At 47.1% G+C, this 25,180-nt stretch overlaps 11 protein-coding genes across 11 annotated transcripts; 4 read left to right on the forward strand and 7 right to left on the reverse strand.

The window, feature by feature from the left end:
• Positions 1-739: 739 nt before the first annotated feature.
• V1508DRAFT_427922 (general substrate transporter) lies at positions 740-2,793 on the reverse strand. Its single transcript, XM_066941737.1, has 2 exons — positions 1,219-2,793; positions 740-1,154 (listed from the first exon to the last, which is right to left on the reverse strand). Exons 1-2 carry the CDS (start codon positions 2,593-2,595, stop codon positions 873-875), a joined length of 1,659 nt encoding a protein of 552 aa, XP_066792393.1. The 5' UTR covers positions 2,596-2,793; the 3' UTR covers positions 740-872.
• A 1,426-nt stretch (positions 2,794-4,219) lies between these two features.
• V1508DRAFT_427923 (uncharacterized protein) lies at positions 4,220-5,741 on the forward strand. Its single transcript, XM_066941738.1, has one exon. It carries the CDS (start codon positions 4,500-4,502, stop codon positions 5,538-5,540), a length of 1,041 nt encoding a protein of 346 aa, XP_066792394.1. The 5' UTR covers positions 4,220-4,499; the 3' UTR covers positions 5,541-5,741.
• Positions 5,680-7,105, reverse strand: V1508DRAFT_427927 (WD40-repeat-containing domain protein). The gene is made up of 5 exons (XM_066941739.1): positions 6,839-7,105; positions 6,732-6,771; positions 6,592-6,687; positions 6,311-6,541; positions 5,680-6,253 (listed from the first exon to the last, which is right to left on the reverse strand). Exons 1-5 carry the CDS (start codon positions 6,963-6,965, stop codon positions 5,806-5,808), a joined length of 942 nt encoding a protein of 313 aa, XP_066792395.1. The 5' UTR covers positions 6,966-7,105; the 3' UTR covers positions 5,680-5,805.
• An 86-nt stretch (positions 7,106-7,191) lies between these two features.
• V1508DRAFT_427929 (Isy1-like splicing factor) lies at positions 7,192-8,221 on the forward strand. The gene is made up of 4 exons (XM_066941740.1): positions 7,192-7,334; positions 7,393-7,521; positions 7,578-7,690; positions 7,756-8,221. Exons 1-4 carry the CDS (start codon positions 7,265-7,267, stop codon positions 8,155-8,157), a joined length of 714 nt encoding a protein of 237 aa, XP_066792396.1. The 5' UTR covers positions 7,192-7,264; the 3' UTR covers positions 8,158-8,221.
• On the reverse strand, positions 8,147-9,652 carry V1508DRAFT_427933 (P-loop containing nucleoside triphosphate hydrolase protein). Its single transcript, XM_066941741.1, has 4 exons — positions 9,093-9,652; positions 8,947-9,037; positions 8,464-8,892; positions 8,147-8,415 (listed from the first exon to the last, which is right to left on the reverse strand). Exons 1-4 carry the CDS (start codon positions 9,342-9,344, stop codon positions 8,213-8,215), a joined length of 975 nt encoding a protein of 324 aa, XP_066792397.1. The 5' UTR covers positions 9,345-9,652; the 3' UTR covers positions 8,147-8,212.
• On the forward strand, positions 9,387-11,308 carry V1508DRAFT_51806 (uncharacterized protein). The gene has a single exon (XM_066942947.1). It carries the CDS (start codon positions 9,797-9,799, stop codon positions 10,850-10,852), a length of 1,056 nt encoding a protein of 351 aa, XP_066792398.1. The 5' UTR covers positions 9,387-9,796; the 3' UTR covers positions 10,853-11,308.
• Positions 11,309-12,337: 1,029 nt separating this feature from the next.
• V1508DRAFT_400815 (uncharacterized protein) lies at positions 12,338-13,634 on the reverse strand (the record flags this gene model as incomplete). The annotated part of the gene is made up of 2 exons (XM_066938370.1): positions 12,338-13,270; positions 13,326-13,634. The coding sequence occupies 2 exons, from the start codon at positions 13,632-13,634 to the stop codon at positions 12,338-12,340; spliced, it is 1,242 nt and encodes a 413-aa protein (XP_066792399.1).
• A 292-nt stretch (positions 13,635-13,926) lies between these two features.
• Positions 13,927-15,848, reverse strand: V1508DRAFT_51803 (uncharacterized protein). The gene is made up of 6 exons (XM_066942946.1): positions 15,609-15,848; positions 15,350-15,422; positions 14,870-15,282; positions 14,712-14,820; positions 14,325-14,651; positions 13,927-14,276 (listed from the first exon to the last, which is right to left on the reverse strand). Exons 1-6 carry the CDS (start codon positions 15,649-15,651, stop codon positions 14,219-14,221), a joined length of 1,023 nt encoding a protein of 340 aa, XP_066792400.1. The 5' UTR covers positions 15,652-15,848; the 3' UTR covers positions 13,927-14,218.
• A 2,935-nt stretch (positions 15,849-18,783) lies between these two features.
• On the reverse strand, positions 18,784-20,819 carry V1508DRAFT_442669 (uncharacterized protein). The gene is made up of 4 exons (XM_066942347.1): positions 20,525-20,819; positions 20,214-20,471; positions 19,998-20,165; positions 18,784-19,949 (listed from the first exon to the last, which is right to left on the reverse strand). Exons 1-4 carry the CDS (start codon positions 20,654-20,656, stop codon positions 19,050-19,052), a joined length of 1,458 nt encoding a protein of 485 aa, XP_066792401.1. The 5' UTR covers positions 20,657-20,819; the 3' UTR covers positions 18,784-19,049.
• A 438-nt stretch (positions 20,820-21,257) lies between these two features.
• Positions 21,258-22,196, forward strand: V1508DRAFT_361896 (transcription factor IIA, alpha/beta subunit-domain-containing protein; the record flags this gene model as incomplete). The annotated part of the gene is made up of 1 exon (XM_066937210.1): positions 21,258-22,196. The coding sequence occupies one exon, from the start codon at positions 21,258-21,260 to the stop codon at positions 22,194-22,196; it is 939 nt and encodes a 312-aa protein (XP_066792402.1).
• Positions 22,197-23,215: 1,019 nt separating this feature from the next.
• V1508DRAFT_407055 (OPT oligopeptide transporter protein-domain-containing protein) lies at positions 23,216-24,208 on the reverse strand (the record flags this gene model as incomplete). Its single annotated transcript, XM_066938824.1, has 7 exons — positions 23,216-23,229; positions 23,340-23,344; positions 23,407-23,535; positions 23,565-23,572; positions 23,611-23,930; positions 23,966-24,072; positions 24,123-24,208. The coding sequence occupies 7 exons, from the start codon at positions 24,206-24,208 to the stop codon at positions 23,216-23,218; spliced, it is 669 nt and encodes a 222-aa protein (XP_066792403.1).
• Positions 24,209-25,180: the final 972 nt, after the last annotated feature.

Genomic DNA, 25,180 nt, shown 5'->3' on the forward strand with positions numbered 1-25,180 from the left:
TCGCATTCGTAAGCATGAAACATCCAAATATTCGCATTCGAATTGCGAATATTCGTACGAATGCGAATATATTCGTCATTCGTGTCCACCCCTATCTGTCTCTTTTGTGCTTATATATCTTGGTAGCCATGATCGCTTCTGCAAGGCAACTTGTAATAATCATGAGACGAGCTATAATTAGCTCGGCTCGGTCGTCAATCTGCCGGTATACATTCATATGGTGGCAACTTGACATTCAAAGAGTGTTGTATTACCAAGGACCAAAGTTCAGATGCAAAATTACTTTATTGTGAAGGACCAAATTGCCCAGTCGGAGCAGCTGTTGGCAATACGATATCGGAAAGTGTGGGCAAATCCGTAATCCGCATCGTCAGCCTTAATGTCTGCCGATAATTATCGTCTATCATATCAGCAGATGTTTGAAACTTGACGATACGACAATCGCCGCCGATAATATAAAAAATCATTTAGGTCACATAGATCGAAAATATTTCCAACACTCAATATGCTATTGATCTCGTAATATTAATTTAACAAGCAACTTGAACTGGCATGCTACAATGCCACTCTTAGAGCGAATGACTACCGTTGTAATCGCCTCGGCTACAGAGCGCTTATCTATGGCAGTGACGAAGCAATACCCGAAGACCGAGTCGCGAGATCAACGATACCTGAACCTTTACTGTTGAATCAATCAGCGATAAACCCTGAAGCCCTGCTGCTGTACGGATTTAGAAGTATTCATTTTTCCAAACTAACAATACAATGCATGAGGCAAATTTACAGTAATCAAAAAGTGTGACCAAATAAGATCCCAAGTCGAGCAGGAGCCAAAGACAAAAAGACAAAGATTGCGGAAACGACAACCCTGGTCACTGCTTTTCCTCGTGACAATCATCAGCCTGGTCTTCGGCATGCTCTAGCTTTTCGATAGCGCCTTTCTCCTCCGGTGACGCATCGAACTCTCTTTTGAGCTCGGACTCCTGACCGAGGACGTACGAATGTGCACGCCATGCTGGGACACCCTTGGTGAACAGGGAATCGACCATTTCCAGGGGAATGCCCTTTGTTTCAGGCACGAGCAGGAACACGTACAAGATACCGAGTGTGGACAGTGAGGCGAACATGAAGTACACACCGTAACCGCTGGCTCCCTAGTTCAGTTAGTGGGAATGTAACTTAAAGGAGTGTTGAGACGGAAAGGGGGATTGGACGTACCATGCTGGCAAACATCTGTGGGGTGAAACGAGCCATGATAAAGCTCCAGAACCAGTTTGCTGCGGCGTTGATAGCCTGGATGAAGGTGCGAATGTGCTGGTCATAGATCTCGGCGTTGATGACCCAAGGAGTCCAATTCCAGGAGGCGGAATAGAAAATGGTCCAGATGTAGAAAAATGCCTGTGCAGCGCGGCCACCCGAAGTGAGGCTAGCATTGGCGGCGTGGTGGGTGGGATTTGCGATCTTGACGTAGGCACCGAGGAAATACATGCAGAACGACACACCACTGGAGCCAATCATGAGCGTCAGCCTGCGACCAGTGGTTTCAACGAGGAAAGTCATCCAGAGGAAGGTGCCGGTGGTTTTGAGCACACCAAAAATGCCGGTCGAGAGGAGAGACGAATTCGTGCCGCCGATGCCAAGCGACTTGAAAATGGTGGGCGAGTAGTAATTGACTGCGTTGATACCGCTTGCATTCTGCCAAATGAAGAGCGACGTAGAGAATATAAGGCGCTTGATTATGCGAGGGCTGCTGAAGACAGTCTTGACCGGGCCCCAGACGCCGAGGCCGATGGTGCCGGCACGGGATTCGATGGCCTCTTCTATCTGGGCAATCTCAAATCGCAGATACTCCTCAGTCTCGTTGAGCTTGCGGAACCATCGCAAATTTTCAAGGCCCTTGTGAACGTCGCCGTTCATCATAAGCCAGCGGGGGGAGTCGCGGATAAAAAAAGTGCCAATAAAGAGGAGTCCGCCGGGGATGAACTGGAGCGCGAAGGGGATCATCCACTGCTTGGATGAGAAAGGCAGGGTTCTGTTAACAGCGTAGTTGATCCAGAAGCCGACAAGCGAGCCTATCTGCCAGAGCACGTCGTACATGGCTAGTAGCTGGCCGCGGATAGGAGGCGGCGCAATCTCGGAGATGTAGATGGGCCCCAGATTCGAAGTTGCACCGACACCCAGGCCGACAAAGACACGGCCGACATAGAGCACCGCGAGGCCGTTGGCAACGCCCGGCAGGAGGCACAAGATGCAGCCGATCAGGAAGACGGCGGATGACCACATGAGGCCCCGGCGCATTCCGTAGATATGACCGACTGGGTAGACAAATAGGGATCCAAAGAAGCAGCCGACTTGGAAGGTGGAGACGATATTGGCGGATACAACATTGAATTGAGAGGAGGAGAGCTTGTCAAGCCCGAACTGGGCTTTGAACGATGCCAGTACGACAGTGCCGCCTACGAACCCATTATCATAACCAATCATGGCCCCGGCAATGGCAATCACTAGCGACGTATAATACACCCTGAAGTTGTACACCGCCTTGGGTGTGGGACGGTCCTCTGCCCTGGAGAAAGCACGAATTTTCCACGTCATTTCGCAATCCTGACCAATAAGCAACACACTTGAGATGGAATAATCCGAGGTCAGGCACGTATTTAATGGGCCGTCTCGTGTCAAACGGACCCATAGGAAATGGCGTGGCGCCCCGCATGCTGCTGTGGGGTCCGGGGTAGATGCGGGGGACTCCCGTGCGGGACGTGGCGTCAAGGCTGGAGGGAAGGTTTTCCCGCGGGATGCGCGAAGCCGCCGGGCGGCACGAGACCCTCGGTCCGGTCCTTGCAGTTCGCTGCGGCCCAGGCACCAGTTGGGCCCCTCGAATCAGGGCTCGGGGTTAGGGCTATGCACGTGCCAGGGCGGAGAACATGCGGGATGTAGGATCGAGCAGTCTGGGAACTGCGCCGGCCGAGTGGAAGCGTGGCGCAGACAACGGCACGGCGAATGAGTCAGGCGGGATGGGATGGACTTCGGACAGTGCCAGCGGGAACTAACTTAAGCTTATACAAGCAGAGCGCGAGCCCTTGACTCCACTTCGGATTCTCAGCGAGTCATCTTGCTGTCACTGCAATAAGTCAATTCCAGTGATGAGCAAGTGCAAGCTTACAAATAAATTTGTCCCATAAGTTAAATTGTAGATTGGAGCTTGAGTTCACTCTTCATGCACTCGAAATCAACCCAAGCCAGGCAGGGCCTTCAGGTTACTTCACTCAGAGCAAGGGACTTCGAGTTTGAGCTGTTCGTCAACCTGAACTCGACTTGACTTGGGGTTCCAAGTCGAGTGAACTCAAGCGTTCCTTGAATCGGATTGAATGATTGATTGATTCAGATCTTACTTTTCCAAGGAGATTGAGAAGGACCGCGCCACGGATCGAGAGATAAGTTTAATAGTGCTCGATCCATGATGAGATTGATTCACTGCAGAATGAAGATTTCACCGTTCATCACTTCCACGAACTGATAAAGGAAAAGAAAGGTTTTACGAACAGCCCAAGAATGTAAGCTGAAATGCTGTAGCTGTGAACGTACGACCATACCTCTATGACGATACCACTGAAGATTCAAGCTATGACGAGTTGAAACAGTCATTGCTAACAAACAAGAGCTATTAAAATTGCTAGGTTTTATACCCTGTCACTGCTGTCCCTAAGCCGCAGCCATAACATGTCAGACAATTGTTAGTGATTCATGTCAAGTTTCTTATAGAGCAATGAGTTTAGAAATTATATTGTGGATGATGTCTAACCCTGAGCTCTCGACATGTGAGTGTATTATGAAGCAACTATAATTATACCATTGCCCATTGTGACCTGTTGATTCTTACAATTCCATTTTCGAGATTTGATTAAAATATTTATATCGACTAATGTCTTTTGAATATGCCGAGGTGCATATTTTTAAATGGACGCTTGAGATCAATTGCCAGTTACTCGCTTCAGAGCTGCGGCTCTCTTTATTCCGGGGTAAGGGCTGTCAACCACCGGTTATATGCAGGCATTTTTGGTGCCCTCGTGGCCATGCAATATCGGGTATATTTCCCTTGTCGTGCGCTGGGTAGTTGTCCACATTAGCACTATCCCCAGAATAATTTTCAAGCGCAGTTTTAACCGGTCAAGACTTAATTGGGCTCAATAGTCATAACGCGGCGCCATTACTACCCTAACCCTGAAGTTGAAGTCCCAAACGCGTGTTCGCGCAAAAACAACCTATGACGGGGTCGGCGACAGGTCTTGTGGCACATTTCTCGATATGGGATCGAATCGACAAGCGGAGCGCTGAGGAGGCAGTGACTGGCTATTAAGCCTGTTGCTCTGGCTTAAGCGGTGTCACGGTGTGTTACGGACATACTGTGCGTGGGTATATCTCGCCTGTCTCGCTCTGACGATCATCAGCATCCCCGTCTTTCCGTGACGACATCAACTCATATACGGTTCCAACCCAGTATGACTGTCTCCAAGAAAGAACTCCGCATCGGTGTCGCCGGCGCAGGCCGTATGGGCCGCATACACATTGAAAACATGGTCGAAATCCGCTTCGTCAAAGTCGTCGCTGTCTGTACGCCCATAGAATCGGAACAGGAATGGGCCATTGACTTTCTTGGTCCCGAGACCGTCGTCTACTCCGACTTCAGCGATTTTATCAAGGCGGATTTCGATGCCACTTTGATCGTTACGCCGAATAAGTTTCACAAGGAGCAGGTACTGGAGGCGATCGCTAATGGAAAACACGTGTTTTGCGAGAAACCACTTGCGGCGGATGCAAAGGGTGCGTGGGAGGTGTATAACAAGTCGCTCGAATACCCGCAGTTAAAAATCGCGTGCGGGTTTCCACGCCGGTACGCAGCCGCCTATGTCGAGGCGGCGAAGAAGATCAGGAATGGCGACATCGGTGAGATCATCACGTTGCGGTCGCAGACGACGGACCTGTACATGAATAACGACTACTTTGTTAACTACATCAAGTCGTCCGGTGGAATTTTCTTGGACTGCAATATTCATGATATCGACGCTTGTATGTTCCTCATGGGATCAGACGAGACTCCTGTCCGTGCCTACGCCACCGGCACCACCAACGTCTTTCCCGTCTTCAAAGAGTTCGGCGACGTCGATGATGGCCTCGGACTCATTGACTTTGCTGGCGGCAAGGTCGTCAACGTCTATGGCTCCCGTGATAACAAGCACGCCCACCACTCCATGACCGAAGTCATCGGCACCAAAGGCCGCATTCTCATTAACGGCCAACCGCGTCTCTACACTATAGATATTTCCGATGAAATGGGCACGCGCATGGAGGGGGCAAAATCTCAGATGGACCTTCTCGCACCCGCGTTCAAGGCTGAGATTTTGGCATTCCGCGATTGGATTTTGGACGGTGCTGAACCGAACTTTAATCTAAAGGACGCAGCGAAGGCAGTCTCTATCGGTGAGGCCCTCATGGCTAGCCTCAAGGCGAAACAGGCCGTCGAGATTTCATTGTTCAAGTAAAGCACGTTTCATGCCATGCTTTCTTGTGTTATGTAGGCGCGAAAATTGTAAGCCGTTTGTAGTGCGGCGCGACGTTTCTATGGCGGACGTGGCGATCACGCGAAGGCTCGGCCTACAATATCCGTCGCTCATGATGATAGTTCTCATATTATTTAGTCATATTCCATAATCTATATACAAATAGCTTCATGCATCCACTGACACTTTTTGTTTCCTTACCGTATGCATAGTCGAATTGATCGTAATCGTAGTACTACATACTTCTCTACTTCCACAATCCATAAGCACCAGTCTCGCTTTTCCAAAGTCTAATCGTTCCGTCCTCGCCTCCTGACGCACAGAGCTGGCCGTCCGGCGAATACGAGATCGAGTGCACTGGGCCATGATGTCCCTTCAGCGTGTCCAACACCGCACCAGTACTGAAATCGTGAATACGCACCCATGTATCATTCGTGCTTCCCGTCGCGAATTTCTTCCGAGACGGATGAATCGACACCGTCGACGCATTGTAATCCAACGCCTGCTTCTTCACCGGTGTCCTGTCCAGCGCGTCGAATGTGTACACCGCACAACCGGCCGCCACAGTCACAATCCCCTTACGTTCCTCCATCTGACTGATCGGGCCGTCAAGCGTGACCGAGTCCACGAGTTTATCCGACGTTCGCAGATCCCACCACTTCATGCACTTGTCGTCGCCAGCAGTAATAATCACGCTAGCTCATCGTTAACGCTTCTCGAATAATATCACACCCGCAACCAAATCCACTCACCTCTGCTCAACCCATAACGCACTCTTAATCGTCCCCTCAGCGCCAACCCACTCCATAATGGCGGGAGCACTCTCTTCCCGATTCAAGTCCCAAATCCGGATCTTCTTCTCATTCCCCGCCGTCACGCAAAACTGCGTCTGCGAATATGAAGGCACGAAAGCCGCAGTGCGGACAATGTGGTTATGTCCGTATGAAGCGATTACCGAGCCCGAGTTCGTGTCCCACACTTTTCTACCATACGCTGTCAGTCAAATTGTTGGGGTGCGAAGGGGGATTGTTACGCTGTGAAATCCGCGCTGGCGGTTATCGCTAGCTCGGCATCGGCACTGAATCTTGCCGACCAGACCGCACCCTTGTGTCCCGTGAAAGTTCCGATCCTGTCTTGTCAGCATTCATATCTTCGCGGGGAAGCAAAACTTACCAATCTCCCGTGACGCCGTCTCGAAGCATAGGCGCCCCATCTGCATCCATTAGCGCCAACACTTTCTTCCAGCCAAGAAATCATAGGAGAACAAAATGATTTAATACCTTTGCATGCACTGATCATTAAATAGCTTCCATTTTCGTAAATATTAGAGAAACTTAGATGTGTCACCGGGCGCGAATGGCCAGTGCAAGTGAGGGGAAGGTAGCGTGATAGCTGGGATTGATCCATGCCGATTTTCAATGCGAATGAAAATGCAAAATGACGATGAATACGATGCAGAAAATGATTAATGTATGACAAGAACACGAGAAAATGCAAATTTATGAAGAAATGCAAATAAAGATATATACATAAAGCGTGTTGCCGTGACGGAAAGCACACAAACGGGGACGTGCCGCAGCAAAGTTTAGCAGCGCGATCTACTTGCGGCTGGGAGAACAACGCAAACACAACCGCCTCATCAAATCTCGTCTCCAGCAATTAAACACGTTCAGTAACTACTATAATCAAGACCAGGATAATTTACAATGGCGAGAAACAGTGAAAAGGCGCAATCAATGCTCTATCGCTTCCGCGAGCAGGAAGCAGCTGAAATGGGTAATTTGCAACTTCTCATCAAATCTTCTGCGAACCCGCTGACACTCACACCTCTCAGGAATCATTGACATCGGAAGAACACGCAGGCCAAAAGTTATATCATCCGTTGATTCAATCCCCGTTTGTGAGAAATGGCGGGGCCAGGTGGTTAAGGAGATCGGCCGCAAAGTGACAAAAATTCAAGATCGTATGTAATCTTGTCAGTGAGTAAAACGCGAGTCGGAGAATAACTGGTGTGTGTAGCTGCGCTCTCTGATTACGAGATTCGGGATTTGAATGACGAGATTAACAAACTAATGCGCGAAAAATATGTGTGGGAGTTACAAATACGGAATCTTGGCGGTCCAAATTACATGGTATGTTCTGACACCATATTCGTGGACCCATATTTCAAAATTGCCATGGCTAACGACCGACGCAGAGATTTGCTGCAAAACAATTTGACGATGAAGGACGTGAAATCCCCACGACAAGAGGTTACAAATATTTCGGGCGAGCGCGAGAGTTGCCGGGAGTTAAGGAGTTGTTGCAGCCCCCGCCGAATACACAGGAAATGAAGCAGGCGAGAGCAGAGTATCGCAAAGACGTCGACGCAGATTATTATGGATATCGAGATGACGATGATCCGGAGTTATTAAAACACGAGGCACAGCTTGAGGAGATTAGTATCGGGAACACTTTGCAAGATGGAGACGGCAATCCACCTGAAGATTGGATAACTATTGAGCGGCCGTCCAGCATTCCAAGTCGACAAGAGATTGAAGAATGGCTAGTTGAGCGAAGGAAGAAGAAGCTGATAGAGAGGTATGAACTTGAATCGTGAGGACATTGTAACATAATTTACAATGCATCATCAAATTTATGTACAATAACTTTAATCAAGCCACTCTAAATTTCTGATCACTTTGTTGCCCCCGCTCCTTTCGCCTTCGTTCATCATGCGCGGCTTCCCATTCCTTGTAAGCACTTGGATTCTTGAAATCATCGAATGCTATCCTCCCCTCTAATCCTTTCCGCCATCGATCCACCCAATGAGTTGCTGCTCCTAAAAGATCCGGGTAGCCTCCTTTACTTAACCGATCTATTCAACTTTAGCTGCTGCACATCAAGGTAGGCTAGAGAGACATACGCATCCTTAGACAATATGATGTTAGAAAGTCCTCGATATCGTTAGTTGGCGGACTATATTTGATATACAAACTGCCACTGGGGTCCACCAGATTCAGCTGATACAATAGGTAGTCGGCCTGGATCGTCGGATCAACAAGTCCAACATTGATACTGCCAATTGTCGATAATGTGAGCATAGTCTCCGCATCTATTGTCTTCGGTAATGACACACCGGGTGTGTCGTAAACTAATATATCTGGGTCTTCATGAATCTTGACATATGAAGATATATTTCGGGTAACTCCTGCTAGAGCGCCGGTTTTCGCAGCCTTTCTTCGTCCGACACCTGCATGCCGAAGGGTATTAAGTAGAGAGCTCTTGCCGACGTTGGGCATGCCCATAATCATTACTCTTAATCCGAAGAACGATTCTCTGTTAGCACACAGCCCTATTCTTTGTTAACTGCCTGCGATAAAAAGTCACTGCGACATAGCGGTCTTACGTTTCGACAAACTGACCAGACTTTTCACGCTCGTATGGTCATGTGTATTAACCGTACAGTAATTCCCCCGAGGGTGCCACGCTCTGAACATCTGCTCAGCTATTAATCCACCCGTCCAACAGTTACTCGATTCCGAATTTACTCACTTCAGGGTGAATTGCACTGAGATCTTTCTTCGTGTATACCACAACCCGCGGTTTCACGCCAATAATGCTGTCGAAGATCGTATTCCGGGTACTTAGCGGTGCTCGAGCATCTCGGACTTCGTATATGAGATCAATGTCGGCTGTCATTTCCCGCATTTTGCGGATCGCTTTCGCGTGGTGACCGAGAAAGTATGCGCGTGGGAGTGTCGGTGCCGGGAAGGACGTGCGAGGTATGAAATTTGCCGCTGCCATTTAGTGCAGCGTATCATCCAGGAGTTATCGGGAAGTGCGAGTAATAGTCATTGATAGAGCCCATGTACAGAGATGCGTAGTGGACTACTTCATCTAAAACTCAAATGGGACATAATGTCGCGTCGCTGAAAAAAATGCATCGCACCGCAGTGATACCTAGAGCGTATAGAAGATACACTGGATGGCTAGAGCTATCTTAAAACGAATAATTTGCACAATAATTCAGTTTGACCTCCTTATGGCTGAATATTCAGTTAGAAAAAATTAAAGTCCCTCTAATTCAGGTATCGATCCATGGGTTATAATGCATTATACGCGTGACAGGTTAAAATAGGGTTGAGGCCTAGATCGAGCTAGCCGCACAATCGTGAACGCATTGCAGTTTCGTTTGCAAACAGGGTATCGACCGATTTTCAAGTAGTTACTATGAAATTTAGAAAGTTACGGACAATATGGCGTATCACATTACTGCCGCAAGCCTCCTGGGTTACATTACGCATCTGGCACTCGAATCGCAGCTCTCAGTTATGAGTCTCACACCACTCTTCGGTACCCCGTATATAGACTTATATCGGCCGTTAATTATTCCGACATTATTTGCAATCGCATTGTTTGGATTTCTACGGCAGCGAAAGATTTCAAAAGTATCTAGGTGGTTGCAGGTTGTTGCAGTCGCGTACTCGAGCATCAGCATTCTGGTCGCACGACAAGTGGGATATCTGATCGGAGAGAATCTCGGACCATGGTATGGCGCATTGGCGGTAGAGACCATAGCGTTTTATCCGATACTTATTGGCACCGCTAGTGTTATGGCAAATGGCTTTCACGTATCTAATTCTAAGGCGACGGTCAATTCCGGAGCGCGACTGATTTTGATATCGCTCGCGGCATCACTACTGTTCACGATTATCGAAAGGCATGTTATGGGTAAATTGCTAGAACCAATTGTGTTTCTCGTGTATCCCACTGCATGGTCAGCAATGGAAAAGATTCAGATTACGAATTTTGCGTCGACTCTTGCTATTGCGATGCTTTCACCGGCTCGAATGATGATTATACCGATTATAATCGCTGTTACGGCTATTCCCGAGTTACTCATCATTATCATTGTTAGCTTCGAAGGATATAATTGCGTCTACTGTGTCTGTATCAGGGTATCTATCAGTAGTTTCGATTCCTTCGAAGTCACTAATGATCCTTCGAAGCGATCACTCGCTGCTCGGAGGAGAATTTTTATCATCGCGAACACCAATTGTCAATCAGCTGCTACCAGACCCTGGATGGTTTCCAGAGCCAATCTTTGGTGCTTTCGTGATGCAAGAATCTGTTCGACATATCATTCCACCTCCAGTCGGCAAGGACAACGAGAACAATGTGCTGATTATCGGGCTAGGTATCGGGACTGCGGCAAATGCTATGATACGGCACAATATATCTACCGATGTGGTCGAATTAGATCCCGAAGTTGTCCGTTTCGCAGTCGAACATTTTCAGCTTCCAATTCATAGGTCGCGTGTCGTGGTTTGCGACGCGAGGACATTTATCCACAGTCTGGCACGATCATTGACTGTATCTCCCCAGCAAGCGTTAGAAGACGGCATGCGAGAGTATGATTACATTATTCATGACATTTTTACAGGCGGTGTGATGGCGCCGAAATTGTTTACGTCAGAAATGTGGCAGGATACACGTAACATCATGGCACCAGATGGAGTGCTTGTTGTTAATTTTGGTGGTGATTTAGAGTCATCGATGTCCCGTGCTATGATCCGAGCGTTCAGAGAGTTTCCGAAGCCGAAGAATTGGGCTTCCGGAGAGAAAGATTTCGCAAACGTGGTTGTATTTTGTCACAAGGACAGAGAACATATACGGTTCCGTGTTCCAGTAGAACAAGACTATCTGAAATCATTAGTCCGGCACCAGAGTCTTGTGGTGAAGAATGAGATTGAGCTGCCTCTTTACTTGCGAGACAGGGAGGAGACACCGGACAAGCGAAACGAGCCTAGGATTATTGACGATAGTAATGTACATAGATTTAGAAAGCAAGCAGCCGAGGGCGCAGCAGAGCACTGGGAATTAATGAATGAGATTTTGGATTGGAGTATTTGGGCGAATTGGTGATTTTCCATAGAATCCAATTTTTATAGGTGGGGTACGCAGTCCTGTTGGAATAAATCTCATGCAGTCAATATGTGCTATGCAATCCATATCTTGGCAAATCAGTCAGATGTCAAAGCACAGAAATCTAGTACTGAGGAAGTTGTCACAAGATCAGGCCATAAATTGTTCTCGTTAGTTCCAAGTTCACTGGGAGTGCTACTTAAGAGGTGAGACCAAGAAAAATAGCTTTAATGGCCAGATACCACGGTGGCTGGAGCATTGAAATAAGCAGGTTGCAGTGATGTCAAGCGCGTGCTGTACTAAGTGTGTGTGCGTTTTAAAAAGTATTGACACTGGTGACACTTCAGGAACTGCCAGAGACACTCGCACTCTACATGGACGTCGGTCTTAACGTCCATAGATCCACATATAACTATCACCGACACGTATAGTGTGAACATAAAACCGGAACAATTATCATAAACCATGAATTCTAGGTCATCAGTCGAGCGGATTGAGATGCCTTGGCTTGACGAGCCGCGTTCTGGGCTCAGAAGCTGCAAGTTGGTCATTGTTTTAGGCTGTCATGCAGCAATCATCATGCATCGGTCTCGTCAGCATCATCCTCTCCTGCAATATCGGAACCGGTTACATCCTCCTGGTTATGTAAGTCAGATCCCTGCGACACCAGGCGCGATTCTTTCCATTTCTGCGTAGACTCATTTAGGGTATCCTGCTGCTATCACAAAGTTGAGGGCCTCGTGACGAACTGAAGTTTCAATCACCTTTCATATTAATATCTATCGACTGATTAGGCAAGCCTACCACAATTACGCCAATGTTCTAGCCATCCATAATGATCATCCATGCCACTGCAACCCCAATCACCACGATCACATAAGAACTTCCATACCCTGCGCACTTTTTCCAACTCCCAAGGCATTCAGTCCGAAACTCTGTATAACCTTTGCCGATCCTTTACCCCCAGCTACGTTTAAAACCAAGACTTCAGCCTCGGTGGTGCCATTCCCTGGAGACAGCGCGTAAATAAAGTTCCCCGCTGCCTTTAGATCGGTAAGTCCAGAATTAGCGTTCGCCATTGTCGTATTTACGGTCGAGATGATCTTGGCGTCAGTGAGACTCATCTCAACGATGTGGTTCACGAGGGGGTCGGTGACAAAAGCACTGTTTGTGGCTGGAGAGATAGTGGCCCAGCACGTCGCCTTCTGATCGGCGATGACCTGTTTAGAGAACAGGGATGCTTTTCTTGTCTTTTCGTCGAGCGAGAGGATAACGGCACCAAACGAAGGATCAACCACAAACACAGATGATCCACCCGGGATCGGCTCGGAGCCGAAAAGCACGGCGGTTCCAGGGGGTGAGCTGCGAGTGTCTTTCGCCGACAAACTGGATGGACCGCAATCACAACGCGGGTTAACAGGAAACACAGAGAGGAACCCGGTTTTATTGGCAGTTGGATCACCTTTGACCGTCGTGAGGAGAAGAGATTCATCTTCTGAAAAGAAAGTCTGTGAAACGGTATTCGTCGGACCAACGGGAGGCGTACTTTGGCCGAGGTCAAAAGGGCGAAGAAAATCCATCTCGCTCAGGCCCTCAGACGGTGAGAAGGTCGCACAGGATATTCCCGCTTTCGCTCCTGTACTGCCGACGCAGACAAGATTGTTCTTCGCAGAAGCAGCCACGGTATTGGGGAACTCGCCCAAAACTGAAACGGATTTACCGACCGGAGTAAGTATTGTTGGATCTGATTCGCAGATAGACATCATGGTGAGAGTATTGGATCCGGCATTAACAGCAAAGAGATTCTAAGGACGAGCTATTAGACTTCGACATGAACGTTGTTGGTAACCTTGTGCTTACCTGTCCAACGATAGTCAACGCATCCTGACTTAGCAATGCATCTGGTCCGCTAGGCATCATTGTGCTGCCAGAGATAGAACTTAAACCTGCTCCTCCAGTAGCAGTAACTGTTCCATAGGACAGAGTACCGTCGGAACCAATAGGCACCGCAACGACTGCGTTCTCCGCATCATTTGTGAGGAAATATATAGCTTTCCCGACTGGAGCTTTCCTGACTGAAGGACATTCACCATGGGGATAGGGCGCTCCGTTAGCAAGGAGAGACCATAAAGCAGCGGACAAGAGTATCTTTCGAATGATTGCCGTCATAGTGCTTGAAGTTGTCGAGAATTCCAGAATCAGTACACGCAAGCTAGTGTGGAATACTAAGATCTAAGTGCTATGGCCTCTCTCTAGAATAGCAGACATGGAAATCCTTTGCCTTCTTATACTACAAGAAGTGTACATTGGTCTTAGTTGAGAATGTGGCATACGGCGCAATCGCAATAGTAGTGTACCGATAGGTCGCTATGGTCATACACTGTAGAAATGATTATCAGATCAAGATTTCCTAATTGGGAAAATCCATTATCTCGGCGATAGAAAGGCGCCACCACAAAAGGGTTCCGCGAATGCGCTAACCCTAAATAGGAAATGCGTGATTTGGAATCAGGACGAGACATCTGACACTAGGCCTGTTCCAGATTAGCGGCCCTGCCTCTGCACTTCATAGATGGCTTTGTCAACATGAAATGGGCCTGTTGCCTCAGTTTTTCGAATAGTGTGCAGGAGCAACTCGCTATTGGCCACGATTCGAAGTAGACAGAATGCTCGCGGCAGGAAGCTTAGTCAACTCCGTTGTTTTCCGAGAAATTGATCTAGAGAGTAGCTTTGTCTTCAAATGCTTCGTCCAACTACAAACATTCTAATACACAGTTCTCAAAAATAGCCTGCTCAATTACCGCGCCAAATCTATGTTTGCTTAGACAGGATCTTTTAAAGTGTACAGTGCAAACTTACCCGTGGCATGTTACATGTTTCAGTAACTTCCTTGTTAGCCTACCCAGCAGATCGAGGTCAATTCCATCGAATGCAGGATGCTGCCGAATGTAATTCCATGCTTGTACTGGAGTTACCTCATCTTTTAATTCCAGATTTGACGAAAGAGCCAAGAGACGTTCTAAACCCGCAGTAGGGGTTTCCCACACAGCGGATGTAGGGAGTTGCGAGGTTTGCGTAGCTGGCGCTCGGAAAAGTAACGGAGCAGAAGCTGTCAGAGCGTGGCCCGTAGGAGCGGAAGGCTCCTTAGAGTTACTTGGAATGTGCGAGAGGCATGGACTTTCAAGGCTACATTGATTAGATATCAATAGCGCGGGAAAGACACCCAGTACAAGGGAGAATACTCACGTTAATACAAATTCCATACCGATGCTTGTCAAGTCGAGGTCCGCCATACTATTCGGACTCCTTGCAGAAGAGGAGGTGCCAGAGCCTTCCGTAGGCGACAAAATTGGCGCTGAGGCTGTCAGTGGCAAGCTATCTTAGTCCAGACGTTATAAGCTTACTAGAAGAGCGATAGTCTGGGCTTAAGTATTGTGCTCGACTGAAGAGCTTAACCTTCCCGGGGCCAGACGGAGAACCTGCGCTGCTACCGGACAGAAAAAATCCTTCATCTCCACTTGCCAGGTCGCTGCTGCCTTCTTTCACATGTAGCTGTTGTCCTGTAATAACGTTATTTCTGAGGCTGATCACGGAATCCCCAGAAGATATGTCATAATCATCCCGGTCTTGATCAAAAGGGCTGCCATTAGCCTCCGATTGCAATTGAATCCCATGCTCACTAAGGATTCTCTTGAGCCTGCCGATCTCCGCGTGAAGATATTTTGCGTCCTGTAGTATCTTTGCTTCATTCGTGCGTAATTGGAGGACTTCATCTTCCAGGGCTTTGACATAAGCTTCCTTGCGCTCACGATGGGTCCTGTGACGACAATAAATCAAAAGCCATTACAGGAAAGATCGTAAGGTGCAGGTCCGGATGGACTCACCGTTGCGCTTTTCGTACCTGTTCCCGGCGCTTCAACTGGGCATTCTGTGTAACCGTTGGCTGCTCTTCGCCATCTATTGAGTTCCTTGGTCAATATAGAAATCACTTGGATGCAAATGCAATGTCTTCTGTGATGAGAAATATATATAAACAAAGGGCATAAAATGGAGTATTGATCACCACAATAAAGTATATTTGCCAGTAACATATTAAAATCCTCCATCAGACACCCTGACTTGAACAAGAAGAACAGTGCTAACCTTTGGAAGGATGCCGAAATGGTCGAAATAAGAACCTCTTCATATTCAGGACAATATTAGGGGTGGAAAGAGATAAATTTGCAGTTCGGGGGGGACAATGACGTTATACGAGGTGTTCGACGGATATCGCTGATACGCGTTGTTGATTATGACCAACTCTCACTTGACTTCCCTCTGTAGTATCCGCTATCATGTAAAGAAACTAAGGCTGAGAAGTACTTGGCACATCTTGACAGAAGGATAGAATGGGGCTAATCATGTTTTAGGCTCGGTGACTAAGCAACAAATTGACCAATCAAATCTAGGGACACGTGCTCCCACACTAGTCTCCTGCATGTGCAGTGCAGTATGGAATATTATACGATCTCAAGGTATAGTTCATACAGGGAAGGGTGACCTCAATGCTAGCATATATCCTCTGGCGGATCCTGAGCGAAAACATTGGAAGAGTGTTGACGACAATCTCCCCAAAGCGTGCATTCGTCCTTCATCGTCGCCTTCTAGTGTATCATTGTTCTTTGTGCCGAACACGAATAAGACGGGGCCAGTTATCGACTATCGCGTGCTAAACAAAGTCACAGTCAAGAACGGATATCCACTACGGTTAATCTCCAATCTTGCGGGATCCACGCGAGCGGGACGTATCTTCTCGCGACTGGATCTGCGAAGTGCATATACATTGGCGCGGATTCCGGCAAGCGATGAATGGAAGACAGACTTCACCATTCGCTTTGCCAATAAGACTACCTAGTAATGCCGTTTGGCTTGAACAATGCACCGGCTACATTCCAAAGCCTTATGAGTGACATCCTGCGGGATTTTACCGACGAATGCGCAATTGTTTATCGTGACGATATCCTAGTCTTCTCAAGGACTATGACTCTCATCGGCAACAAGTTCGAAGAATCTTACAATAGTTGATTGACAATAAGCTATATGTGAAAGGAGAGAAGAGCGAGTTCCACGTCGCGTAGACTGAGAGGTCGAGATGACTGGCATTCTGGTACAAAATGGTTCCGGTGGAGCTACTGTTGTTAAACTTACAGAAACCAAGCGATAGTACGTATCTAGTGTTTGCTTCCTTTCGCATCAACGGTCATTCACAGCCAACTAATCATAACGCTATAACGCCATAACGCCACTGCAAGGAATCAGCGAGTTGAGGTTCCGTGTTTAGATGGAACAACTCCATCATCAACGGTCAATTGAATAACTGAATACTTTCTATAGCTTTCTGGTGTTGATAACTTGCAAGACCTCCAGTCTACGGCCGACATGGCCATCTGAATGCCAACCAGGCCAGAGAGGTTGTGGAGATGTCCGGACAGCTGCGAGGCGCAGGGGATGAGGATGGAAAGAAATATAGTTTTAATGACGATTGCTCTGCCGACACGAGCGACTATGGATTCCAAATGACGACGACTTCAAGACTGAGTTGCTGATATCAACAACTTACCGGAGTTTATTGGGCCCGTCGTGAGGTGCTCCCACAGCCTGGTAATGCCACTTGGTAATTCTGAGCGAATATCCGGATTACAGAACTGTTGCAGTCTCGTACAGGAATGCTTTGGTAAAAGCTCTAATAAAGTGATAATAATGCTGCCTACAGTTGGAGATCAATTCCCCGATATCAATTCCGTCAAGCACGCGATGCAGTCCAATGCTATCCAAGAGGGCTATCAATACGTCACTGTCAAATCAGATCAAATACGCGTCAGGGTTAGATTGGGTACCTTCTGGCTCCAAGGGCAAAGGACAGAGCTACCGAGAAGATCAATGGGTCTGATATCGATAGTATTGCAAGCTCCAAGATATGTTAGGTCAATTAAAGATCTCAATCCTGGTAGCCATGCGGTATTGTGTGTCGCTGAGGAGCAATTTTAAGTCTATGTTTCTTCAATTGCAATTATTGCCTCTGATGGAACTCACCTTGCCACAAAATCTTACCACAAAATATCATGGCGTTTTTATTGATTGCAGTGAGAATTGATGCAGAAATACACATACCCCTGACATCAGATATGTCGGATACTGTGAATCGCGACTTTTGGCTTTATAAGACCTGCTACCGCCTCAGCCTGGTGCGCTTAGTATCCGCTGACGAGGATGCGATGGTCCAGGACCTTCTACGGTCATGGCTGATCGATGCTGTCCCGGAAGCAAACCATGCACACTGTCTTCGACACCAGCATGAAATTTCAAAAATTAGTCGAGAGGCATAGCGCAGCGTTGGTTTACAAGGCTGCCTCAAGACCTAGCAAAATGGAAATGGACAACGTCCTTGCATCGATGCCTGAGGAAGGATCCCATGCAATTTAAAATACATTCGATTCAAACTTTTAAAAGACAAGCACTGCTGGCCAAACGAGCGAGATAACTAGTTCAGTCAAATTTTTAACGCCCAATCACCTGGTTTCAAATAAGACCCACTAAACAACTTCAATACAAAATATGAATTGCGCCATATAATCGTCCAGTATACCAATCCAACATATAGACGCCGACAACTCATTGTCGTGCGGCATCAAGGTTAAACCTTCGGGCGTAGGAAGACGAGGGGCCTTTAAGGATTGTATTGGAACTAAATGATCTAAATGACGGAAGTTCCTCGGCAGTTTTACTGTCGCCTAAAAATATGTCAGTTCTGTGACTTTCAGACGGAGCGCATGGAAATAGTATACCTGGCCCGTATAAGACGAATCCTTTCTTTCCAGTCATGCCGCGCTCGGACGGTTGTTCGCCCGGTTTAAGGTCCGCAGCATTCTCGACCTTCTCGCTCCTTGAAGAAACTTCTTTGTTGTTTGACTTTGTCGATGGACATAATTTGTCGGATGTAGAAGTGGCAAAAAATGGTGACGGCGAGTCAGAGTAGGAGATCTGTGAAGAAGCGGCTGTGGAAGAAGGCGATGGAGAGCGCGAGTGAATGGACGACGGCGACCCGCTGCGCGGTGTGTGGACCGCACTTCTTGTATTTGTCTGTGTCAAGTAAGAGTCCATTATTATTTATGGGAAAATAGTCTGCAGTAGATGCCATCCTTACAGTCAGGCAAGATTATTTATATGTGGCGGGAGGACTCGACGGGCGTGAGTAATAATTTTTACCCCAGACCATATTGACGCGAACGTGACTCTGCCGCAACCAACCAACGCCGCACCGACGCCCTAACCGTGAAATTGACCTCCACCTAACCCGACGAGCCGCTGCCGACGCGGCAATCAAGCAACAGGTGCAGACACGAGGGAAAGTGTTGCACTATTCGTACCTAAGACCGCTTATACATATATTGAAGATCGGATAGACTCGTCGCATATAGTTTCCTTCATGCTTTATACATTCATTACCGTAACAGAATAAAAACACCAAAGGCAGACTATGAGCACACAATTCATCACAGCTAATCTCACTAAATAAATGCTACAAATCACACAGAACGTTGCAATCTACTTGACGTAGTTGCCAGGAAATTCACCCCTCCGTCCATCCATCGTTTCGCCTTCCCACCAGTCATCCTCGTCCTTCTTATACACCATAATCTTGTCGCCTACGTTGAACGACAAGTCAGTGTCCTGCATTCCGACAAACGTATATGCCGCCGTCATAGTTTCATATCCTGGCTTAACCTCTTTCTCGCCGTCGAGACCGTTAGACTCAGTCGGTGTCTCCTCGTGGATTTCCTCGTGGGAACCATTCTGAGAGACAGAGGAGGACAACGGTGTTCCGGCTACGACAGACCCAGGCGATGAAGAAAATGTCTGGTAGCGTGGTAGTGGCTCTGATATCGTCGACGAGGTCGCAGATGCAGCATACGAGAAGGGTCTCTTTGAATTGTATAAAACCGGTACGGACATACCTGGCGACGCAGGCGTCGAACGGCCGGTCTCCGACCCTGCTTCAGACCCAGCTTCTGAACTGACACTCGACATCAGGGTCGGACTCCGATTGACTTCAGTGAAGGTCTTGTATACACCATCCTTAGTCGTACCTTTGGGTCTACTTGACTTCTTGTTGACGGTCAGGACACGCTTAATCTTCTGGTCTATTGGTGTTGACTCAGGTAGCTTCATTGGTTGTTTGACTGCCTTGCCATTTCGCACTGTTGTCAGACCCTCCTCACATCGATGCTGGATAGGAATAAACTGAGTACTCCAATCTTCGACGATCTTGTCTAACTCCAGCAAGCCCTGCGCTTGGGCGAATGGATAGAGGAACTCTTTAGTGACCTCTATCACACCAAACTGCACCTCGAAGAGAAGCGTTGACAGAGGTGCAACGAACTCCGACAGTTGGATGATAACTTTCGGAAGAGTATCCTTGATATATTGATCGTGCACGCGAAAATCCTATCGTAATTAGCCAGTATCTCAGTGGATGAATATATGATGACATACCTCAGTAGCCTTGTCCAGCTCTTTCTGACTCCGTTCTAAACTGTTTTGATCCTTTTCATTTAGTGTTGATTTCTTCTGCAGTTTCTCGACAGAGTTAGTGTGTCGGTCATAATCAATTTTCTTGTGCTCTCTCTTCTTGAGAGCCTTCTTAATAGTGTCGATGTACCCCTATTAAATTTAGTTTCCCCAGACACAAACGATTTCAACAATACGCACCTTCATAGTCCCACATCGCTGCACGACCATTCGATCAATGCTGTCCAGCATAGGTAGGACTGCATTCTGCACTTCGACCAACACTTCTTTATACTTGATCACCGCAGCCATAGTAATTTTAGGTGTCTCCTGCACCGGCTTGCAAGGATCGTCTTCAGGAATCGGCTCATACAGTGTATTAAAATGCCTTGATATCGCCACCTGCGCTGATAAAATAGAAATCCACGAATCCCGAAATGCCTTGGCGTTGGTAATAATCTAAACAAGCGGCTGTCAGCAATGCGCAAGGAAGCTCTCGATATCGGCATTACCTCGTCGAGACCCTTCTCCGCCTCATTAATAGCTTTCGTCCATTCGATAATTGTAAGATCCTCCGGCGATTTATTACCAATTAACACGTGTGGCGCGCGTACCACTGCTTTCTTCACGCCTCGAATTGACATCGTCGCCGTCGCCTGTTTCTACAATTCTCAATGTTGTATTTAGAGAACTATCTAGCCCTTAAACGAGGAAAGAGACCGAAGGCAGATAAAGATAGAGATATCCCCTATAATATGAAACTTCTCAAACTTGAGCGACATTTAGCTCGAGCAATCAGCTGAGACGTCCGGAGCGAACAAAAGGATGACGGCACAAAGCTCGGATTACGCGGGATGCTTGCAGATGTCAGGGTTTGGTACCTTGACTAATCCGTTCATTCCGATTGATGACGTGGTATGAAATAATCGTTGCGGCTCAACACATAAGGTTTTGGGACACGACTTGCACTAAACTATTTCCATATTATCGGGAAGCCTGAATATACTATTCTAGTATAGGTGTAAGTTGTCAATAAGGAACTGCGTCTCTGTTCCATTCTCTCTCCATTGTTATTACTTTTAAATGGTTCCGTCTGTGAAAGGTCTTAGTTTGTCTCCTAATTAAATTTGCAGTAGTTGCGATAGTTGCATAACAAGTGTTGTCCAGCCCAAGTGGGATCGTCAGCTGACATCACCGATTTTCGTCGAAGCTGTAACGCGCTGTGACCCAGTTAGTCTCGTTCAAATGTCGAATAATATCGTGGGCAATACATATAGAGACATCATCGAGGATGTGATCAACTCATCTCTCATTGATTGCGAAGATTCCGGCGTGGATGAGACGACATTACGCGAGCTACAGCTGCTGTGGCAGAAACGATTGACGATCTCCGGTGTAGCAACTTTCCCCTGGGATCAGTCGGCAGTGGATCCTGGAACCGGGAACAGAGAAGCCGAAGTTAGCTGCGAGATGTCCACATCACTTCCATATGCAGGAAGCGTTGCTTTAACATCAGCTGCGCCTCGAATAGTTCCGCATTCAGCAATGGTAGCTATGCGATCGGTTCAACATATTCAGGAGTTTGCAAGTGGGGAGAGAGTTCCAGCCGAAATTGCCGGTTACAGCGTCAACGGTGTTATGAAAGGTGTCAGATTAGATGGTATGGGAGGTTTAGATAGTTCAAATAGTACTAGCAGTCTGATATTCGGGGCTGGTAGTTGTATCACACAAGCTGATGGCGGCTCACAAGAGCTAGAGGTATCAAGAGAAGTCGTAGATCGCCTATTGGAGTGTCACATTTTACGTCAGAAGTTTGGACACTCAGAGCACACAGCTCAACAACCCGTACCAACAATTAATACCAGGAAAGAAAGAGAAGGCAAGCCTTCGGGGTTTACTTTGTTACAAATGGACGGAGCGTCGGACTCGTCAGACGTCGATTCAATTAATGAAGTCGACGACAATGAGGATTCCGACGCAATCAATTCTGATTTAGACGACCCTGAGGATGAGATACATTCTCAGGGAGACGAGAACGACGGATCGGATGCCATGATGTTGTGTTTGTACGACAGGGTTACGAGAATGAAGAACAAATGGAAATGTGACTTTACGGATGGCACTGTTCATGTTAACGGAATAGATTATATATTTGGAACAGCGAAGGGTCAGTTTGAGTGGTGATCTGTTCGTGCCGCTATGAGCTGGCGTCACTGTGTCCGCGGGATATTCAAAACTTATGGCGAACCTTCGCTGCTGGAGTGGGAGGTTGATGGTTAAGATTAGTTTGACTAGTACGAGTTAGTTGTCATAGAGCATGTATGGCTTGTCAACATAACTTTTCATGCACAAACATCATCCACTGAGGTTGTAGATGTATGAATGGCAGTTGTTTAACTTCGTAGTCAACAGACTTACTACTTAACTTGAAAGTCAGGATCAACTCTTACACTGGACAAGTGGGAAACAGTGACTGAAGATTAGGAAATTTTTGAAATAGACAGCGAGAGAAGACTCCTCCTAGTATAACTGTCCGACATGACTACACCGGTTGTTGACCCTCTGGAATTTCACAATGTCAAGAGCATCATAACGTGAAGGAGTTGAGACTCACAACTTCTACCCTCGTACGCAGCCGGTTGCTAAAACTGATTCTGTCCCCGTCTTTGTGCTACATGGTACGCGACGCTTCTGCTCAGATTGTTTTGCAATCGTGGCCCGCCTTTCGCGGAATTTGTCTATAACAACTCACAGCAGGGGGTGATGTGTTTTCCCCATTTTTGATCACTACGAACCACCCACGCTAGGATCAACGCATCTGGTTTGATGGCCAGTGATGGTTAGTTGTTCGTCTCGTTGCAGTACAGACCTATGTACTGGCGTATAACGCTTCCGTGATCACTTCTGTTGATGATTCTGGAAGTCCAGCTCTTCTGTGTTTCGTAATATACCAGCACGGTTTGCTATAATCCGCATTTGTTGGACAGGTTTCATTAGGAACCTGTGCATTGATGCAGTCCCGCGGGCATAGTAATCTAGAGAGGCAAGGGCCTTTATGAATATACCGGGTAGAAGGAAACTATTTTACGGAGAATAACTATGATTAACTTATCACGAAACGTCAGCAATTCATATAATTCAAGAACACAGTCGCATTTATACCAACTACTCATCACATAAAAAATATCGTCCTAAACCTCAGCCTAATGGAAAGAGCCTATTGGGACCCCGAATCCAGTTTCTGGAATATCAAACAAGGCAGCCTCACGTTTATAATCCACGCCCTAGTGACTAATGCTATTGCTCCACCAGTTGAGCTCTGTAGACGTGTACTGCAATGTCAGGGATATGAACATTCCCGAAAAAGCTACACCAGCCGTCAATGCAGACAGACCTCAAGACATAGTTATATTTAGTCCACCAGCCTATATAGTGGCGCTTGATGTAGTAATTGAATATAAGGCCCGCGCAAAGCCCAGGGGGTGTAGTGCGCCAGATTATATGTCGAGCCCCATCGTGACTCCTGACACGATGAGAACAGAGTGGATGTACTTCATAACCTGGGGAAATACAAACGAAGCGCCCAGCTAGGAATCACGATCAAGAATCCGACTAAGAAGCAGCACTTCAACGCCAGGTACAACGAATTGAACATTCGGGCTGGTCCCAAAATTCCAAACATAATCATGTCGGCATAGAGCGAATGAGGGAATGTACAGATAAATCTGTCCACTTGCGTATAGGAGTAGGAGTCTTTAATACTGGAGATACTGAACTCGACGACCCCCACAGTGATAAGAGTCTGGATTAACGTTGCGAGCATCTGAGCCCCGAACATAGCGCGAGGTGGCAATTTCACATAGTAGCTCATCTTCTGGTCACTAATGTAGCTCTCAGCCTGATCATCAATATTCCAGCCTTAAAGCCGACACATCATGTTGGCTTCGCAATACCATTTCCGGGGATAATATATCCAATAATAATGACAGCCAAGGTGGAGAAGCCTAGCTGATATCCCGTAACGGCATAGATCAGACAACCAGGTACGAACATGACCAAACTGACGAAAAGGATGACAACGACGCCCCAAACCCCTTGTTAGTTGAGTACGCAGTAGGAGCGATGACATCATAGAATGACAACAGGAAAAAAATGCCGAACCACCAGTCAGGATCTTCTGGATAGCGAGTCATCATACGCGACTGGGGATCAGTGAATTGTTCAAGATTCGACTTACGCGGGTTCCGAATCGTGGTCCAAAATCCTTTTATGGCCTGCCACATCAACTTATGCTCGGTTAACAAAACATAGGTGAAGGCCAGAGTGTAAACCGCGAATCCACGACCAGTAGAAATAAGATTGCCGATGGAGATATATGGTGGCGAGTAGCTCTCGTAGTCGTCCTGATAAAACTTCTCGTCAATGGCGGCTCTCGACACATTGTATGATGCTCCGTACTCTCATATACGTCATTGGAATTGATAGGAAGATATCAAGTCCACTTATAGTCACGCCAGTACAATCCAATCATCAGGAGTGCCGTAGCCACCATGCCAATATATATCGATTGACCAAGGAGAATAAAGGCACCACCAAGGGACTAGAGTAGTTGATAATAGACCAATCGAAGGACGCAATTGGGTTGAATCCCAAGCCAAGTTATAAACTGGTAGTAACAGCAAGCTGGACATTATGGGGAGCAATCCACGTGATCCGGTTGAAATAAGCCAGAGCATTGAATAAGTATGAGGGGATGAAGATATATAGGAATGCGCCTTTCAAGCAACTAAAGAAGAACTTGTACTTCCTTATCGTCCATCCGTTTATTGTCTGTCGTCGTTCAGGAACAAGGAGAGCTCTGTCCAATGCAAGAGTAGGAAGAATTGTTGGCCAAACAGTTTTTACTAGGTAGACGACCCAGCGTCGCAAAATACCAGCGAGATAAAGCCAAAGAATAAAGACGACAAATTCATTAGGAACATAAACCCAAATCCGACGTGCTTCACGCCAAAAAATTCGGGGTTTTTGCCTCAATGATCCAGGAACCGGCAGAGAACGGGCAGTTTACTTGCGCGACATTCCGTAATGAAATGATATACACGGCTGACAAGTTTTATGGCGTACTGTTTAATAACAAGATTTCATCCATCGCTTCGATTAGCCGAGAG

This window comes from Lipomyces doorenjongii (assembly GCF_038497915.1).
Source record: "Lipomyces doorenjongii strain NRRL Y-27504 unplaced genomic scaffold V1508scaffold_136, whole genome shotgun sequence".
Taxonomy (NCBI): domain Eukaryota; kingdom Fungi; phylum Ascomycota; class Lipomycetes; order Lipomycetales; family Lipomycetaceae; genus Lipomyces; species Lipomyces doorenjongii.

What these genes read in the sequence shown, in the direction of transcription:
- V1508DRAFT_427923 (XM_066941738.1), top strand. Translation starts at nt 4,500, where the DNA reads ATGACTGTCTCCAAGAAAGAACTCCGCATCGGTGTCGCCGGCGCAGGC.
- V1508DRAFT_427922 (XM_066941737.1), bottom strand. Translation starts at nt 2,595, where the DNA reads ATGACGTGGAAAATTCGTGCTTTCTCCAGGGCAGAGGACCGTCCCACA. An exon ending in CACAGATGTTTGCCAGCATG is followed by an intron (nt 1,155 to 1,218) that starts GTACGTCCAATC and finishes TAACTGAACTAG; the next exon opens with GGAGCCAGCGGTTACGGTGT.
- V1508DRAFT_427929 (XM_066941740.1), top strand. Translation starts at nt 7,265, where the DNA reads ATGGCGAGAAACAGTGAAAAGGCGCAATCAATGCTCTATCGCTTCCGC. An exon ending in GCAGGAAGCAGCTGAAATGG is followed by an intron (nt 7,335 to 7,392) that starts GTAATTTGCAAC and finishes CACACCTCTCAG; the next exon opens with GAATCATTGACATCGGAAGA. An exon ending in AGTGACAAAAATTCAAGATC is followed by an intron (nt 7,522 to 7,577) that starts GTATGTAATCTT and finishes TGGTGTGTGTAG; the next exon opens with CTGCGCTCTCTGATTACGAG.
- V1508DRAFT_427927 (XM_066941739.1), bottom strand. Translation starts at nt 6,965, where the DNA reads ATGGATCAATCCCAGCTATCACGCTACCTTCCCCTCACTTGCACTGGC. An exon ending in GACGGCGTCACGGGAGATTG is followed by an intron (nt 6,688 to 6,731) that starts GTAAGTTTTGCT and finishes CTGACAAGACAG; the next exon opens with GATCGGAACTTTCACGGGAC. An exon ending in GCCAGCGCGGATTTCACAGC is followed by an intron (nt 6,542 to 6,591) that starts GTAACAATCCCC and finishes AGCGTATGGTAG; the next exon opens with AAAAGTGTGGGACACGAACT.
- V1508DRAFT_442669 (XM_066942347.1), bottom strand. Translation starts at nt 20,656, where the DNA reads ATGTCAATTCGAGGCGTGAAGAAAGCAGTGGTACGCGCGCCACACGTG. An exon ending in CGGAGAAGGGTCTCGACGAG is followed by an intron (nt 20,472 to 20,524) that starts GTAATGCCGATA and finishes CCGCTTGTTTAG; the next exon opens with ATTATTACCAACGCCAAGGC. An exon ending in AGCTGGACAAGGCTACTGAG is followed by an intron (nt 19,950 to 19,997) that starts GTATGTCATCAT and finishes TAATTACGATAG; the next exon opens with GATTTTCGCGTGCACGATCA.
- V1508DRAFT_427933 (XM_066941741.1), bottom strand. Translation starts at nt 9,344, where the DNA reads ATGGCAGCGGCAAATTTCATACCTCGCACGTCCTTCCCGGCACCGACA. An exon ending in TCAGTGCAATTCACCCTGAA is followed by an intron (nt 9,038 to 9,092) that starts GTGAGTAAATTC and finishes ATAGCTGAGCAG; the next exon opens with ATGTTCAGAGCGTGGCACCC. An exon ending in ATCATATTGTCTAAGGATGC is followed by an intron (nt 8,416 to 8,463) that starts GTATGTCTCTCT and finishes AAAGTTGAATAG; the next exon opens with ATCGGTTAAGTAAAGGAGGC.
- V1508DRAFT_51806 (XM_066942947.1), top strand. Translation starts at nt 9,797, where the DNA reads ATGGCGTATCACATTACTGCCGCAAGCCTCCTGGGTTACATTACGCAT.
- V1508DRAFT_51803 (XM_066942946.1), bottom strand. Translation starts at nt 15,651, where the DNA reads ATGAAGAGGTTCTTATTTCGACCATTTCGGCATCCTTCCAAAG. An exon ending in ATTTCGGCATCCTTCCAAAG is followed by an intron (nt 15,423 to 15,608) that starts GTTAGCACTGTT and finishes GGAACTCAATAG; the next exon opens with ATGGCGAAGAGCAGCCAACG. An exon ending in GGTATGGAATTTGTATTAAC is followed by an intron (nt 14,652 to 14,711) that starts GTGAGTATTCTC and finishes TAATCAATGTAG; the next exon opens with CCTTGAAAGTCCATGCCTCT.